A 15,454-nucleotide genomic window follows, 5' to 3' on the forward strand; every position below is an offset into this window, starting at 1 on the left:
TTGTATGTGCAACACAGGGCCTATACCCCTCCCTTTTGCTGTGAGCAGGTGCCTTCCTCCAGAAAGTTCTAATGAGAAAAGAAAGCTCGGAGTAAACAAGTTGGGTTATTGGTATCATTTATGCCAAGTAGGTGAGGAAGGTGAGGAAGACCCTCAGCCATTGGTCAATTCTAGATAAGGCCGAGATATAAAATTCTTTGTTTGCTACAACATGCCTTTGCGGCATTGTGCAGCCCTCTGGAGTATGTACAGTTGTCCGCCTTCTCATAGCTATGGTGAAAATAAACTTTGCTTTTTGCATCTCTCACGAGACTGAGTTTCTCTGCCTGATGTACTCACCATAAGCTCTCGCTTTGGCCGCTGCTTTGGCCGCAGCAGCGGCGGCAGCGGCTGGACCACCAGCACCTGTGGCCGAAACGTAAACAAGAGTCAGGAATAAAGAGTGACTTTCCCGTGACTTTGGATCGTAATATTAGCAAATGATGATGGCTTGAATGGAGTCACATGTAATATTCCATGTTTTGTTCCTATCCGGATACAAAGGAGCAATGGGTTCTCATTGTAGGAAAAAGAGAGCCCACTAGGAAGAACTTGTTCCGTTTGGCAAAGTGATATGTTGCCTAGGAGTCCTTCCTTTTCTGGAGATTTAATCAAAGGCTGGGTGGCCATCTGTTGGGAGGGCTCGAATGGTGCTGGACTAGATGGCCTTTGGGGGTCTAGGATTTGCTGATTTACCGATTGCTCCTGGCACACCGCCGGCGCCGGGCAGCAAACCTCCCACTCCAAGGGCCCCGGCTCCGGGAAGTCTTCCCGCTCCGACACCTTCAGAAAGAGACAGAAGAAGGGATTATGAATGACACACAATTGGATCTGCACACAACTCCCATCATCCCCAGCCAGAAAGGCCAACGGGCAGTTAAAGTGGCATAGAGCAAATGAGAAAGTGTTATGCAAACTTGAAATGCTGGGTTCTCACCGTATTTCGCTGCAGCTTTCGCAGCAGCCGCTTGCGCCCCAACGCCTGGAAAGAAACAAGACACTGTTTTCAAACAGACCCCCTCTTTAACCGCGTGATGAGATCCTGGGAGTTGTAGTGTGACAAGGATCCCAGGATAGCACTGCCTTGGCAAACTACAACTCATGGGGTCCGATTGCATCCCACTTCCTGACCTTAAAGGGATCGTGTGAGGACAAGGCTTTGAAAGGCAAATATATGGTATTATTTTATTATGACACAGCAAACAAGATAGATATGCTGGATTTCGTATCACAAAATTACAAGTCGAACACTTCCCAAGTGTCTAGGACTGTGTGATGAATTTTCAGATGATGCGTCCAGATCCCAGTAGGGTGGCCTTTTGCAGTTGGCAGATCGTAATTTTGTCAATGCCTATTGTTTCCAAATGCCAGCTGAGATCTTTTGGCACGGCACCCAGTGTGTCAATCACAACCGGAACCACCTGCACTGGTTTCTTCTTCTTCTTCTTCTTCTTCTTCTTCTTATTATTATTATTATTATTATTATTATTATTATTATTATTATTATTATTTTCACAGCAAACAAGATATATATGCTGGATTTTGTATCACAAAATCACAAGTCGAACACTTCCAAGTTGTTGTTGTTATTATTATTGACACAACAACATAGTATGACACAGCGAACAAATAGATATGCTGGATTTCGTGTCACAAAATCACAAGTCAAACACTTCCCAAGCGTTTAGGACTGTGTGATGTAATTATTATTATTATTATTATTATTATTATTATTATTATTATTAAATAAAACTCAAAAATCAGAACAGTAAATAAAAAGCAACACTCTGAAAACAGAAGAGTTCCAGGGGCAAATAATGACTCTGGACAAAGGATGCCCCCCAGGCAGGAAAAGACAGGAGATGAACCTTTCCAATGCTAATTAAGGTGATTAACTGCAACATTCACACTGGCTTCCAACTGACAAAGAGTTCTTCTCACACCCTGGACTTTCCACAGATATATATTAACCTTCCTTGCTTAGTTTCTCCATACCTCACAACCTCTGAGGATGCCTGCCATAGATGTGGGCGAAACATTAGGAGAGAATACTTCTGGAACATGGCCATACAGCCATACGTACAACAACCCTATTATTATTATTATTATTATTATTATTATTATTATTATTATTATTATTATTATTATTATCAGGTTTACCTGTGCCAGTGGGGTAGCCAGCCTTTCCTCCAGCCCCACCGAAGACTCCACCAGGCCCAGCCCCTAAAACCACAAACAAAATGGACATTAGTCTGATATAAAGTCCAAATTAAACTCTATGAGGCAGGAAAGGGGTTAAGAATTCTCAAGATGTTTCCATAGCTTTAGGGTCTGAGCAGAAGAGGCCCCTTGGGATGCTTTGATAGTGTGATGCCGCAACTAAAAAGGCCGATGCAATTCTAGGTTGCATCGATAAGCGTCTAGTGTCCCGATCGAGAGAAAGTCATCATAGCCCCATTCTATCAAATCTGGCAAATTTGGGGTCCATTGATAACACAGATATAATTCAAGAGGACTCACCGAAAGATAGCTTTCCATAATAGCTACCTGCAAAGAAGGAGGAAACGGGATCAAAATGTGTATGCATTCCTTCCCAAAATGGGCGCATATTCGTTCCCAAAATGGGCATGTATTCCTTCCCCAAATGGGTATGTATTCCTTCTGAAAAATGGGTATGTATTCCTTTCCAAAATGGGCACATTCGTTCCCAAAATGGGCATGTATTCCTTCCCAAAATCGGCATGTATTCCTTCCCAAAATGGGCACGTATTTCTTTCCAAAATGGGCACCTTTTCCTTCCCAAAATGGGCACTTATTCCTTTCCAAAATGGGCACGTATTTCTTCCTAAAATGGGCACATTCATTCCCAAAATGGGCATGTATTCGTTCCCAAAATGGGCACGTATTCCTTCCCAAAATGGGCACGTATTCCTTCCCAAAATGGGCATGTACTCCTTCCCAAAATGGGCATGCATTCCTTCCCAAAATGGGCACGTATTCCTTCCCAAAATGGGTATTTATTCATTCCCAAAATGGGCACATATTCCTTCCCAAAATGGGCACGTATTCCTTCCCAAAATGTGAATGTATTCCTTCCTAAAACGTGAACTTTTCCTTTCAAAAGTGTGAATTTTTATTTGGATTTGTTGCTCCAACACTGAGACTGAATGAACTCTGGATGAAGACTGACCTGGGAGTTTAGGGGCTTTGATCGGATATCCCAGAGGTAATCCTGGTTGCTGGCCACCACCAAAACCCCCGAAACCTAGAATAGCCGAGAATAGGAATGGAACAAAGTACAATAATAACAACAATAATAATATTCTATCAGCTCAGAAAGTTTTTTAGAAGCTCCAACCTACCAGGGATCCCAGCGAAAGCACCTCCTCCTGCTCCTAGAAAGGAAAAAAGGAGAGAAAATTAGCAGAAATTGTCACTTGACTGACTGAAACTTAGCCAGGGAGGAGTAGAGAAAAGCAAAGTGGTGGAAAACAGGATTCCAGAATTTCTGGTCTTTTAAAGAACCACTTTGGTTGGGAAATGAAATATATATATATAAAGAGAAATTATCCTTGAAAGGTGCCTATCCAACCCCTGGTTGAAGGCCTCCAAAGAAATCCACCAACTTCTGATGGAAACTCTTTCATTCTTAAAGTCCTCCTGACTTTTAGGTGGAATCTCTTTTTCGGTCATTAGGATCCATGGATTCAAATGCCACTCTCCCCGTCTTCTCCATGGGATCATTGTGGATATTGAAAAGTGGTTCTCATGTATATGTGGAATATGCCTAGCTTCCTCAGAAGGTCTCCAGACATCAGCCTTGACTAAAGGTTGACATATTAAGTCATAGAAAAGGACTTACCTGGGACTTTGGCCTTGAGCCCGTTTCCTGTTGGCACCCCCGGTAAGACCCCTACCCCGGGGTAGCGGATCCCTACAATCGGAGACATTAAAGAACACCATGGACAACAACATATGTGGTGTTTTGGGTTCTCAAGTCTGAAATCCCAACAAAAGAGCTGATGGGAAACCAGTAGGTTCAATCAGTTTACTCCCAATGGGACAAGATGTTGGATTGAGGGCAATGGACGGACCCCAGGCCCAAGACTTCTGAGCACTCTTCATTTCTAAATAAGATAACTCTGGGTCCCTAAAATATGTCAAAAATACCTCATTGGCATTGGGAAAGTTCTTCAAGATTTTCCCAATTCTTGAACGTTGAGTGAGATATGGCCTACCAGGAGACCCCGACTTAAGCAACATAATATTTTGATACTGGGTTCTTCATGGGAGAAGGAAAGGTGAAGGAATGGCGGGACCATCAGAGATTCAACTCACCTGTCCCAGGGAGGACACCTCCAGGGAAGACACCCGGGATCCCGACACCTGGGATGCCAACTCCTGTTGAAGGAAGCACACAACCAGGGTGACCCAATGCCCCATTTCCTCGTTCCTCCATTCTTCTCCAAGAGAAGTATGGTAGATGCCTTCAAAGCCCAACACTAAGGGTGGTTTCTAGATTCGCAGGCTGCAGGAAGGCAAGGTGGACCTTCCAAAAAATATGGAGCTTCCTAAAGTGTCCTGGCTTTCCCCATTCATGGAATCCTATGGATGGAAAGGTCCCCCTGAGGCCATCAAGTCCAGCCAGATCTCCAGCTAAAACATCTCCAACCTTTTCTTTTGGAGATGTCAAGAGGAGAAGACCTCTCTAGATCAGATCTTCTTGAACTTTTTCCACCCATGACCCCATTTTGCCTGATTGTATGTATTACAATTCTTTGGTGTATATATATAATTTCACCACTTGCTGAAGATTAAAGCCAATTCGCAAATTAATCAGAAGTTTGTTCTTATTGTTTATTTTGTTCTTATTGTTTATCTTTGATACTGTGGGATGTAGAGGATTCTCAAAAGTATTAATACTATGCTGCCACCTAGTGTCTGTTTTAGGCAATTATATCTCTAAAGGCCTACGTGTTTCAGGTCAATACCTAAAACAGTCACTAGGTGGCAAGCTATACTAATTTCTCTTGATCTAATGTTCAGTTAGGGATCGCGATCCACAGATTAAGAAGCTCTTCTCTAGTTGGTTCTACTAGTTGCTCTGGTTGGTCCTAATGTTCAACCAAAACCTACCCTTGTGTAACGCAAAGCCATTAAACCTGGTCCCACCATCTGGAGAACAACCCCATTCCTTTCCTCTCCCTGTGAAAGCACTTGAGATGTTTAAGGAGGGCTTCCACCTTCTCTTCTCTGAGCTGAGCATGCTACTTCAGCCTTTCCTCATATGCCATGTTCTCCATCCTTCTCATCATCTTTGTTGCCCTTCTCTGAACCATCTCCAACCTTATATCCTCCTTAAAATGGGAAATGAACTCAGGACTCCAAATGTGGAATATAACAGCACTATTATCTTTTGTCGTGTTATCATTCAACCCTTGATCCTATGGGTCTCTCCTAGTAGCGATACACCAAGAAAGTATGCCTGGTGGTCTTGTTTTAATTTGAACTTGACCCTATAAGAAACTGGAGACCTACCAGGGATTTTCCCAGGTTTGGCCCCAACACCGGCTCCTGGTTGGGCTCCAGTCTGTGGAATCACACCTCCTGCGGAGAAAAGGAAAGAGAAAGAACGGGGAGGGATACAGTCAGGACACATCTTCAAAAGAGGTTCCGAAATGGGGGCCTTTGTCCAACTGAGCCATGATATAGCCACCAAGGCAAGAACATCAAAATCAGATAGAATACATTGTTCTTGCTCCAGTTCCAGCAGACAACAAAAACCAACAGGATTTCAACAAGAAGCAAAGCTGACATCCCAGGAGCTCAGAGTAAATGTTCTCTCTGCTCCATATGATTGGAGATAGGAGGAGGTCTCTTTTAAAGCCATATGACCTGATCTAGCATATGCACTCTTAGATCAGAAGCAGGGGTAGATGCCTTCTAAGGTCGATCTGATCAGAGATAGGAAGAGATGTTCCCTTAGCTTCAGATGATCAGAGATAGGAGTAGATATATTCTTGGTTCCAGATTGATCAGAGATAGGAAGAGATGCTCTCTTAGGTCTATCTGATCGGAGATAGGAGTAGATGCTCTCTTAGGTCTATCTAATCGGAAATAAGAGGAGATGCTCTAAGGTCTATCTGATCGGAGTTAGGAGTAGGTGCTTTCTTAGGTCTATCTGATCAGAGATAGATGTTCTCTTAGGTCTATCTGATCAGAGATAGAAATCTTAGGTCTGTCTGATTGGAGATAGGAGTAGGTGCTCTATTAGGTCTATCTAATCGGAAATAAGAGGAGATGCTCTAAGGTCTATCTGATCGGAGTTAGGAGTAGATGCTTTCTTAGGTCTATCTGATCAGAGATAGATGTTCTCTTAGGTCTATCTGATCAGAGATAGAAATCTTAGGTCTGTCTGATTGGAGATAGGAGTAGGTGCTCTATTAGGTCTATCTAATCGGAAATAAGAGGAGATGCTCTAAGGTCTATCTGATCGGAGTTAGGAGTAGATGCTTTCTTAGGTCTATCTGATCAGAGATAGATGTTCTCTTAGGTCTATCTGATCAGAGATAGAAATCTTATGTCTGTCTTATTGGAGATAGGAGTAGGTGCTCTATTAGGTCTATCTAATCGGAAATAAGAGGAGATGCTCTAAGGTCTATCTGATCGGAGATAGATGTTCTCTTAGGTCTATCTGATCAGAGATAGAAATCTTAGGTCTGTCTGATTGGAGATAGGAGTAGGTGCTCTCTTAGGTCTATGTGATCAGAGGTAGATCTTCTCCTAAGTCTATCAGATTGGAGATAGGAGTAGGTGCTCTCTTAGGTCTATGTGATCAGAGGTAGATGTTCTCCTAAGTCTATCAGATTGGAGATAGGAGTAGGTGCTCTCTTAGGTCTATCTGATCAGAGGTAGATGTTCTCCTAAGTCTATCAGATTGGAGATAGGAGTAGGTGCTCTAAGGTCTATCTGATGGGAGACAGGAACAGATGTTATCTTCTCTTCATATGATGGGAGATAAGAGTGGATGCTCCCTTATCACCAGACAAAGTTCAACTCAGCCTCCTCCCCTGAGTATACAGCGTACCTCCAGGCACCCCAATGCCGCCTCCAGGAACGCCAACCCCAACTCCGCCTCCAGGAACGCCGACTCCTCCTCCAGGAACGCCAACCCCAACGCCACCGCCGGGAACGCCAACTCCTCCTCCAATGCCCCCTCCAGGAACACCAAGGCCAGCCGCTGGTTGAAGAAAGGCAACAAAATGTGAAGTTGTTGTTGTTGGTTTTCAATCCTAGCATAAGAGTTTAAGCTGTAAAGAAGGCACCACATCAACCCTTACTTCAAAGGAAGGGCATGTGAGCCTGCAAGGATGCTGAGATTTGGGAGACTACGACACAATCAGCTGGATAATTGTAAGGATTGAAAAGGCAGACATGGAGGAGAGAGGGGGAGGAGGACGAGAAAGTATGGGAAGATTTGCCCTTAAATCTGACTGGCACAAAAACAAAATAAAAGTTACTTTATGAGTGTGGATTTCGGCAAGCCTGACAGCGGTTGTTTAGAAACTATCTGCCAGAGATTTTATGTATTTATTGACCTAGTTTGAGTATGGTCTGCCAGAGCTTTTTTTAAAATTTATTTATTGATCCAAACAGCAAAGGGAGTTTTCAGAATGCAAGCTTAGGATTTTGCAGTTCCCTTTCCAAAAGTCTTCAAGGAACGAAGGGGGAAATTCCAGCCGATGTTAAGAGGTTAAGTTCATCTCATTCGTTGCCTATGTGTGTGTTTGCCTTCAAGTCTTCTCTCTACTTAGACTGACCCCCATGGAGTTTGTAAGGACTAAGGACCTGTTAACCCTTTCGATGCCACTGGGGAGCACTTGAAAAACGTTGACTTTTCAATGGCAATGCTATCAATTTACCTGCTTTGGCGGCAGCTTTATACGCTGCAGCGGCTTGTGCAGGAGTCCCAGCGCCTTGAAAGACCCCTCCTGGATAAGCGCCTCCCGGATAAAGTCCGCCTGAGAGAAGCAGAAAATTGGTTCAGTTATTCCTCCTTGGCCTGCAGTAATTTCATTTAAAAAAACCCTTCGATGTCTGTTGCGTATGTGAGATATATGTTTGAGTGCTAAAACTTGCAAGGATATGACTTTATAGGAGAAACTTATCACTTATGGGTATTTGGATACATCATCATCATATATTATGGCAGCCTTACCTAGTGATCCGGCACCTCCAACCCCTGCAGAAAAGAGAGGTAAAAGAAAAAGTCAAGATGGATGAGGCAGCTGCTTCATCCCATTGAGATCCATTCAAAAGAGGGGTGTTGGAGGTCATTTCATGCCCCGTCCCCCCAATAATAATATTTTGAACAATGACCTGGTTTTGGAGGTTTGGCCCCTGCACCGTATCCTGATGGAAAAGAAAAATACAGTGTTGAATTAAACATGTAATGTCTTTTGGAAGAGAACGGAAAGCTCTTTAAGCTTGGCATCTTTCTTAATGTGAGCAGATGAGAATCCCAAAGACTGTAGCGTCCAACACCCTGCAGTTTGAAGGCAGGCTTTTCATAGAATTCTAGAGTTGGAAGAACTCCCAAGGGCCATTAACCCCATTCTGTCATTTAGGAAGACACCATCCAATCCCGCCTGACAGATGGCCATCCAGACTCCACTTCCAGAGAAGGGGAGATGGAAGGGAGGACGGGGGAAGAAAGAAAAAGGAGGGAAGGGAGTGAGGAAGAGAACATCTATCTCTGGTCAGATAGACCTAAGAGAGCATCTCCTCCTACCTCTGATCAGATAGACCTGAGAGCATCTAATCCTATCTCCAATCAGATAGACCTGAGAGCATATCCTCCTACCTGTGATCAGATAGACCTAAGAGAGCATCTCGTCCTATCTCCAATCAGATGGACCTAAGAGAGCAACTATCTCCAATCAGATAGACCTGAGAGCATATCCTCCTCCCTGTGATCAGATAGACCTAAGAGAGCATCTCGTCCTATCTCCAATCAGATAGACCTGAGAGCATATCCTCCTACCTGTGATCAGATAGACCTAAGAGAGCATCTCGTCCTATCTCCAATCAGATGGACCTAAGAGAGCAACTATCTCCAATCAGATAGACCTGAGAGCATATCCTCCTACCTGTGATCAGATAGACCTAAGAGAGCATCTCGTCCTATCTCCAATCAGATGGACCTAAGAGAGCAACTATCTCCAATCAGATAGACCTGAGAGCATCTTTTCCTGTCTCCGATTAGATAGACCTGAGAGCATCTCCTCCTGCCTCTGATCAGATCAACCTAGGAGAGCATCTCCTCCTGCCTCTGATCTAAGAGTGCATCTGCTAGATCAGATTGGAGATAGTAGATGCTATCTTAGGTCTATCTGACTGGAGATAAGAGGAGATGCTCTGAAGTCTATCTGATTGGAGATAGTTGCTCTCTTTGGTCTACCTTATTGGAGATAGGAAGAGATGCTCCCTTAAGTCTATCTAATCGGAGATAGGAAGAGATGCTCTCAGGTCTATCTGACCGGAGATAGGAGAAGATGCTCTCTTAGGTCTATCTCAGTGATTCCCAAAGTGGGAGCTACCGCCTCCTGGTGGGCGCTGCAGTGATCCAGGGGGGTGGTGATGGCACCTATTAGGACACGGGGCGGAGCCAAGGGAGGGGTGGGGCCTCTTCCCAAGTGCTGGAGACAGGGCTGAGCACCTGAGGCACCTGTTCGAACACAGGGGGCAGAGCTAGAGGAGTGGGTCTTCCCAAGAACCTGAGACAGGGCTGAGAATCTAGCTATACCTCTCCTGAGGCGCCTGTTAGAGGGCGGAGCTAGGGAAAGGGGTGGGGCCTCCTTCCAAGAGCCTGAGACAGGGCTGACCCTCTATATTTTTCCCGAGAGGCCTTTTAGGACTAAACAGCAGGGCTAGGGGTGGCGGCGGGGCCTCTTCCCAAGAGCCAGAGACAGGGCTGAGCCTCTATACCTCTCCTGAGAGGCCTTTTCGGACTAAAGGGTGGGGCTAGGGGTGGGGCCTCTTCCCAAGAGTGCAAGACAGGGCTGAGCCTCTATACCTCTCCTGAGAGGCCTTTTCGGACTAAAGGGCGGGGCTAGGGGTGGGGCCTCCAGGGGTAGGAGTGGAAGACAGGGCTGAGCCTCTATATACCTCCCCTGAGGTTCTTGTTAGAACCCGGGGGCGGGGTATAGAGGTTCAGCCCCATCAGGCACTTGGGAAGAGGCCATGCCCCCTCCTCTAGCTGCCACAGGACAGGGATAGAAGCTCAGCCCTGCCTCAGAGCTCGTAACTCCGCCCATCCCAGTCCTGGGTGCCCATTGGTGGCCCCGCCCACCTCAGGTCTGTCTGATCGAAGATAGATGCTGTCTTAGGACTATCTGATTGGAGATTGGATATGCTCTCTTAGGAGAAAGAGAGGAAGGAAAGAAAGAGCCACAAAGAAAATACATATCCAGTTAAAAGCAGTGCCAAACTACATTGATTTGCTGAAAGCTGAAGACCTTGTCAAACTACAAGTCCCAAGGGTCCCAAGCCTTGAGCCAAGGCAGTTCAAGGCGTGTCAAGCTGCGTTCCTTTGACAATGTAGATGCAGTTGCAACCCATCAAGCAAAGAGAGGTGTGACTTCTTCTTTTTTTAGGACCAAATAAAAGCCAGGAATGGAGAACGATTTCAAATGTGAACAGCCAGCAAATGGGACCGCTTTACTGCTCACCTTTGACTCCGGATGGTTTGCCGGAGAGCCGAAAAGCCCCGGTCCCAGGATGAATGACTCATCGAGCCTCCTCTGGGCCAGGCAATTTGGTTTCGGATCGTGCTTTTTACCCTGAACAGACCAGCAATCTTCCCAGATTTCGCTCCATCCCCTTTTGTCGGAATTGGGGTTTTCCTGGCAGCGCTCCAAACCCCGGGCACCGAGGCCACGCTTTTGGGAAAACGGCACATATTTGAGTGAGAAGATCAGCTCCGTTCGCCTCTTTAAGAAGCCGCAGATGGAGACCATCTGGTTTTGTGAAATCTTGTTGGAGGGAAAAAGGAACCCAGCGGCGGACTTCGATAAGTAGCATCAGAGTTGGAAGGGAAAATAAAGGCCCGACCTAATCATTGTCCATTGATGGATCTAAACAGTTTGGCACCTCTTCGACATATCCTGGGAGTTGTAGTTTGACCAGGGCTTGGGCCTTTTCCCCATTTACCTGGCCCCTGTCCTAAACTTTAGACTTAGGGTTAACCTAAGTCTATCGGGTCTTTGTAGGTCTCTTTGCTTACTTCTGGCCTTATGAGATCGTCTAGATGGTCTTTGGAGGTCTCTTTGCTTACCTATGGTCTTATGAAATCGTCTAGATGGTCTTTGAAGGTTTCTTTGCTTAGCTACGGCCTTATGAGACCATCTAGATGGCTCTTGGAGGTCACTTTCCTTACCTAGGGTCCTATGAGACTGTCTAGATGGCCTTTGAGGGTTCCTTTCCTTACCTATGGTTTTATGAGATTTTCTAGATGGCCTTTGAGGTCCCTTTCCTTACCTATGGAAATGTCAAACCATCTAAATGGTCTTTGAGGGTCCATTTCCTTATCTATGGTCTTCTGATGGCCTTATGAGATCATCTAGATGGACTTTGAGGGTCCCTTTCCTTACCTACGGTCTTATGAAATCATCTAGATAGTCTTTGGAGGTCTCTTTCCTTACCTATGGTCTTATGAACATCTAGATGGCCTTTGAGGGTCCTTTTCCTTACCAATGGTCTTATGAGACCATCTAGATGGTCTTTGGAGGTCTCTTTCCTTACCTATGGTCTTATGAAACCATCTAGATGGCCTTTGGGGACCCCTTTCCTTACCTATGGTCTCATGAAACCATCTAAATGGTCTTTGGAGGTCTCTTTCCTTACCTGTGGTCTTATGAGACCATCTAGATGGTCTTTGGAGATCTCTTTGCTTACCTATGGTCTTATGGTATCCCATAGCTTGGTGGATTATGGGTTATTGAAGTGGGAAATAACTCCCATGGGAGGGGACTCACCTGCTCCCCCCAATCCGGTCCCGAGTCCGCCGGCTCCTAGACCTCCACCACCGATTCCTACGAAGAAAAAAAGGAAGAAGAAGGTCTCATCTTGGGCTTCAAGGAGCTCTCCAAGGTTCTGGAGATGGTCGAGAATGGCCTTCAGAGACCTCCTTGAAGACCTTCTTGAGATTCCCTGAAATCTGGGATCCACTCATGTGGTTCCTCAAGTAAGACAGAAGAATCTCAGGGCAAGAAAAGTGTGTATTTCTATATATCAACTCAGTCCTCCACTTTTGAGGAAAGAGCATACTTTGGATGACTGACAGGCTGAAAGACCCAAAAGTTCCTAAAGAGCTGGTCTCTCAAGTAAAAAAAAAAAGCCCCACATATTTTTAATTTGTGTATTTTAGTCTGATTGCGATTCTTACCAGGGTAAAGACCTCTTCCGGGAATCCCGCCTCCGGCGCCTGGGACACCTATAAGGAAAAGAGAGCACAGATCAGAGAGGTGAATATTTTGCTCTGAATCTGCAGAACTTTCCTCCACAGGCCTTTCATCATTATGAATGGGTTCGAGTGGGACTTTTTTCATGGGTCATTTAATTTACAATGCTTTTGAAAATGTGCATACTTATTTAAGAAAATGAATCGGGTCCCCATAAGTTGACTAAGGTCTTGAAGGCCCACATTAAGGCAAAGGATGGGAAACGAATGAGATGAACTTAAACTCTTAACACGGGAAGACAAGGATAAATAATGATGATGATGATGATGGTGATGATGATGATGATGATAATCTATAAACATAATAAAAGTGAAAATATGTATCTGTGTGTGTGGCTAAGGTGTCCACTTACACAGACAAGCTCCAGATATAGGTCCCACTACTCAGGAAACACCAATGGTCCTCCCTCCAATGACACTGTAGGTTACAGCGAGTGCCATGAACATGTCCAAGAGCATTGCCCATGTCCTCCACAAACACTATACTGCCCAGCACCCAAGTGAAGGCTTTCATATGTCAGTTTCCTCCTAGGTTGTATGTGTTTCCTCCACCACAGACATCCCAGTGTTTCTGACTCTCTCCATTGGTGTGGAATTTGCATGATCCCGCCCACTGCCTCTCCCATAACCCTTTCCTATTCTTTTCTATGGCACACAGAAAACAGCGGAAGTGATCAGCAACTGATGATACTAGAGAGAGAGGTTTGGGGAGAATTTACCATCATTTATAGTGTTCCCTTAGATTCCAGGACCACCCGCAATAAGTGACAATCCGCGAAGTAGGGACACTTTAATATGTATACATTATTTTAGTAGTTATACACTATTTTAGGTCTTTATCAACCAATCGTGTGTTGATAAATTGCCTCCTTCTCATCCCGTTGCCACTTGGGCTCCTCCCGTTGCTGCTTGGGCTCCCACTGCCACTTGGGCTCCCTTTGGCTCCCCCTTCCTCCCTTCCTTAGGCTGTAAATTGTAATTTTTTATGATTTATAATAGTCTTTTAGAGTTTATTGAAAAACCGCGAAACAGCAAATCCGTGAAAAGTGAACCGCGAAGTAGTGAGGGAACACTGTATATGAGTTGTAGGGACTGGGATGTATAGTTCACCTGCAATCTAAGAGCACTCTGAACTCCAATGACGATGGACCTGGAACTAACTTGGCACACAGAATTTCCATGACCAACAAAACATACTGGAGGTCTGTGGAGGGATTTAGAGGAGTTGTAGTTCACCTCCATCCAGAGTGCACTATGAACCCAAACAATGGTGGATCTGGACCAAACTTGGTATTCGTATCTGATATGCCCACATTTGAATAGTAGTGGGTTTTGAAGGGGATTGGCCTGGACCTTTTGGAATCATAGGTACTGGGATATATAGTTCACCTGCAATCGATGAGCACTCTGAACTCCACCAAAACTGTAGTTGGACCAAACTTGGCACACAGAGTCCCCATGACCAGCAACAAATACTGGAGGTCTTTGGGGAAAATTCACCTTGATTTGGGGGAGTTGTAGTTCACCTACATCCAGAGAGCACTGTGAACCCAAACACCGATGGATCTGAACCAAACTTGGCACAAATACTTGATATGCCGGAATTCGATTACTGGCCAGCAAGAAATCTCAGGGACTGTAAGGGACATTTCGGAGGAAGGAAGCGGCAAAACGTCGGCCGTCTGTTGGCAGGAGACCCCAGCACATACATTTGAGGCCTTCCCTGGCAACATATGGAGCATTTTCTTGGCTCTCCCCGCAGGCACTCTGGTTTGCCTCTGACCATCTGGTCCGATTGTGTAACAGAGACCTTAGCTGGACTATGTTTCCATATGCGGCCCCCCATTGCCTCCTTCCCTCTTAAACAAACACGAAGTGCCTAGTCTGGGGCGAGCAGAAGAAACAAATACACGGAAGAGGCGATGCCGGTTCAGCCAAAGAACCAAAGGGTCGAAACAAAACACTCCAGGAGTTGCAATGGGTTTGAAAATATGCCGACTTGTAAAGTCAACTCTTGGGTTCGTAGTCCGAACTTTTGCTATGTTGGAATCAACCCGGACCCATTGGCCTCGAAAGCAATTTCCAATGGACCGAATACAAACCAATCCATTCCCCAGATAGTCGCGAAACCAGAAGATGCCTTGTAAATTCCGTTACGAGTCTTTGGGGAAGTGTAAAAGTTGCCTGTTTTCAATTGAGATGCAATTATTTGGACTCATGGAAAACTTTATTGGGGGAGAATTAATACAACTCCATGGGCGGAGGGAAGCTGAATTAATACAACTCGCGTTGACATGGAAATGGAAACTTTGAACGACTCCTCCAATATGTTGAATGCCTTCAAGTACTTTTCAACCCATGGAGAGACCTTAAGGAGACCCTGATATCTTGGTGAACATCCAACTTCTGATCACTTTGAGGTCCAGACTCATGTGGCTTTGTGGACATTCAATTAATACAACTCGCGTTGACATGGAGATGGAAACCTTGAACGACTCCTCCTTCATGTTGAGTGCCTTCAACCTATGGAGAGACCTTAAGGAGACCCCGATATCTTGGTGAACGTCCAACTTCTGATCACTTTGAGGTCCAGACTCATGTGGCTTTGTGAACATTCAATTAATACAACTCGCGTTGACATGGAGATGGAAACCTTGAACGACTCCTCCTTCATGTTGAGTGCCTTCAACCTATGGAGAGACCTTAAGGAGACCCCGATATCTTGGTGAACGTCCAACTTCTGATCACTTTGAGGTCCAGACTCATGTGGCTTTGTGGACATTCAATTAATACAACTCGCGTTGACATGGAGATGGAAACCTTGAACGACTCCTCCTATATGTTGAGTGCCTTCAAGTCCTTTCCAACCTATGGAGAGACCTTAAGGAGACATCT

At 45.1% G+C, this 15,454-nt stretch overlaps 1 protein-coding gene across 2 annotated transcripts in view; it reads right to left on the reverse strand.

The window, feature by feature from the left end:
• eln (elastin) overlaps positions 1–15,454 on the reverse strand; it is a 44,703-nt gene that overhangs the window by 11,790 nt on the left and 17,459 nt on the right. For both annotated transcript variants that reach the window (XM_062959384.1, XM_062959385.1), the window contains exons 2-17: positions 12,485–12,532; positions 12,075–12,131; positions 8,419–8,451; positions 8,258–8,281; positions 7,962–8,060; positions 7,127–7,279; positions 5,578–5,646; positions 4,378–4,440; positions 3,902–3,973; positions 3,402–3,434; positions 3,230–3,304; positions 2,560–2,586; positions 2,200–2,262; positions 977–1,021; positions 736–822; positions 340–405 (exon numbers count right to left, since the gene is read on the reverse strand). In XM_062959384.1, the coding sequence (XP_062815454.1) occupies positions 340–405; positions 736–822; positions 977–1,021; positions 2,200–2,262; positions 2,560–2,586; positions 3,230–3,304; positions 3,402–3,434; positions 3,902–3,973; positions 4,378–4,440; positions 5,578–5,646; positions 7,127–7,279; positions 7,962–8,060; positions 8,258–8,281; positions 8,419–8,451; positions 12,075–12,131; positions 12,485–12,532 (1,014 nt within the window). The remainder of the gene's footprint in view (positions 1–339; positions 406–735; positions 823–976; positions 1,022–2,199; positions 2,263–2,559; positions 2,587–3,229; positions 3,305–3,401; positions 3,435–3,901; positions 3,974–4,377; positions 4,441–5,577; positions 5,647–7,126; positions 7,280–7,961; positions 8,061–8,257; positions 8,282–8,418; positions 8,452–12,074; positions 12,132–12,484; positions 12,533–15,454) is intronic.

This window comes from Anolis carolinensis, unplaced genomic scaffold (genome assembly GCF_035594765.1).
Source record: "Anolis carolinensis isolate JA03-04 unplaced genomic scaffold, rAnoCar3.1.pri scaffold_7, whole genome shotgun sequence".
NCBI lineage: Eukaryota > Metazoa > Chordata > Lepidosauria > Squamata > Dactyloidae > Anolis > Anolis carolinensis.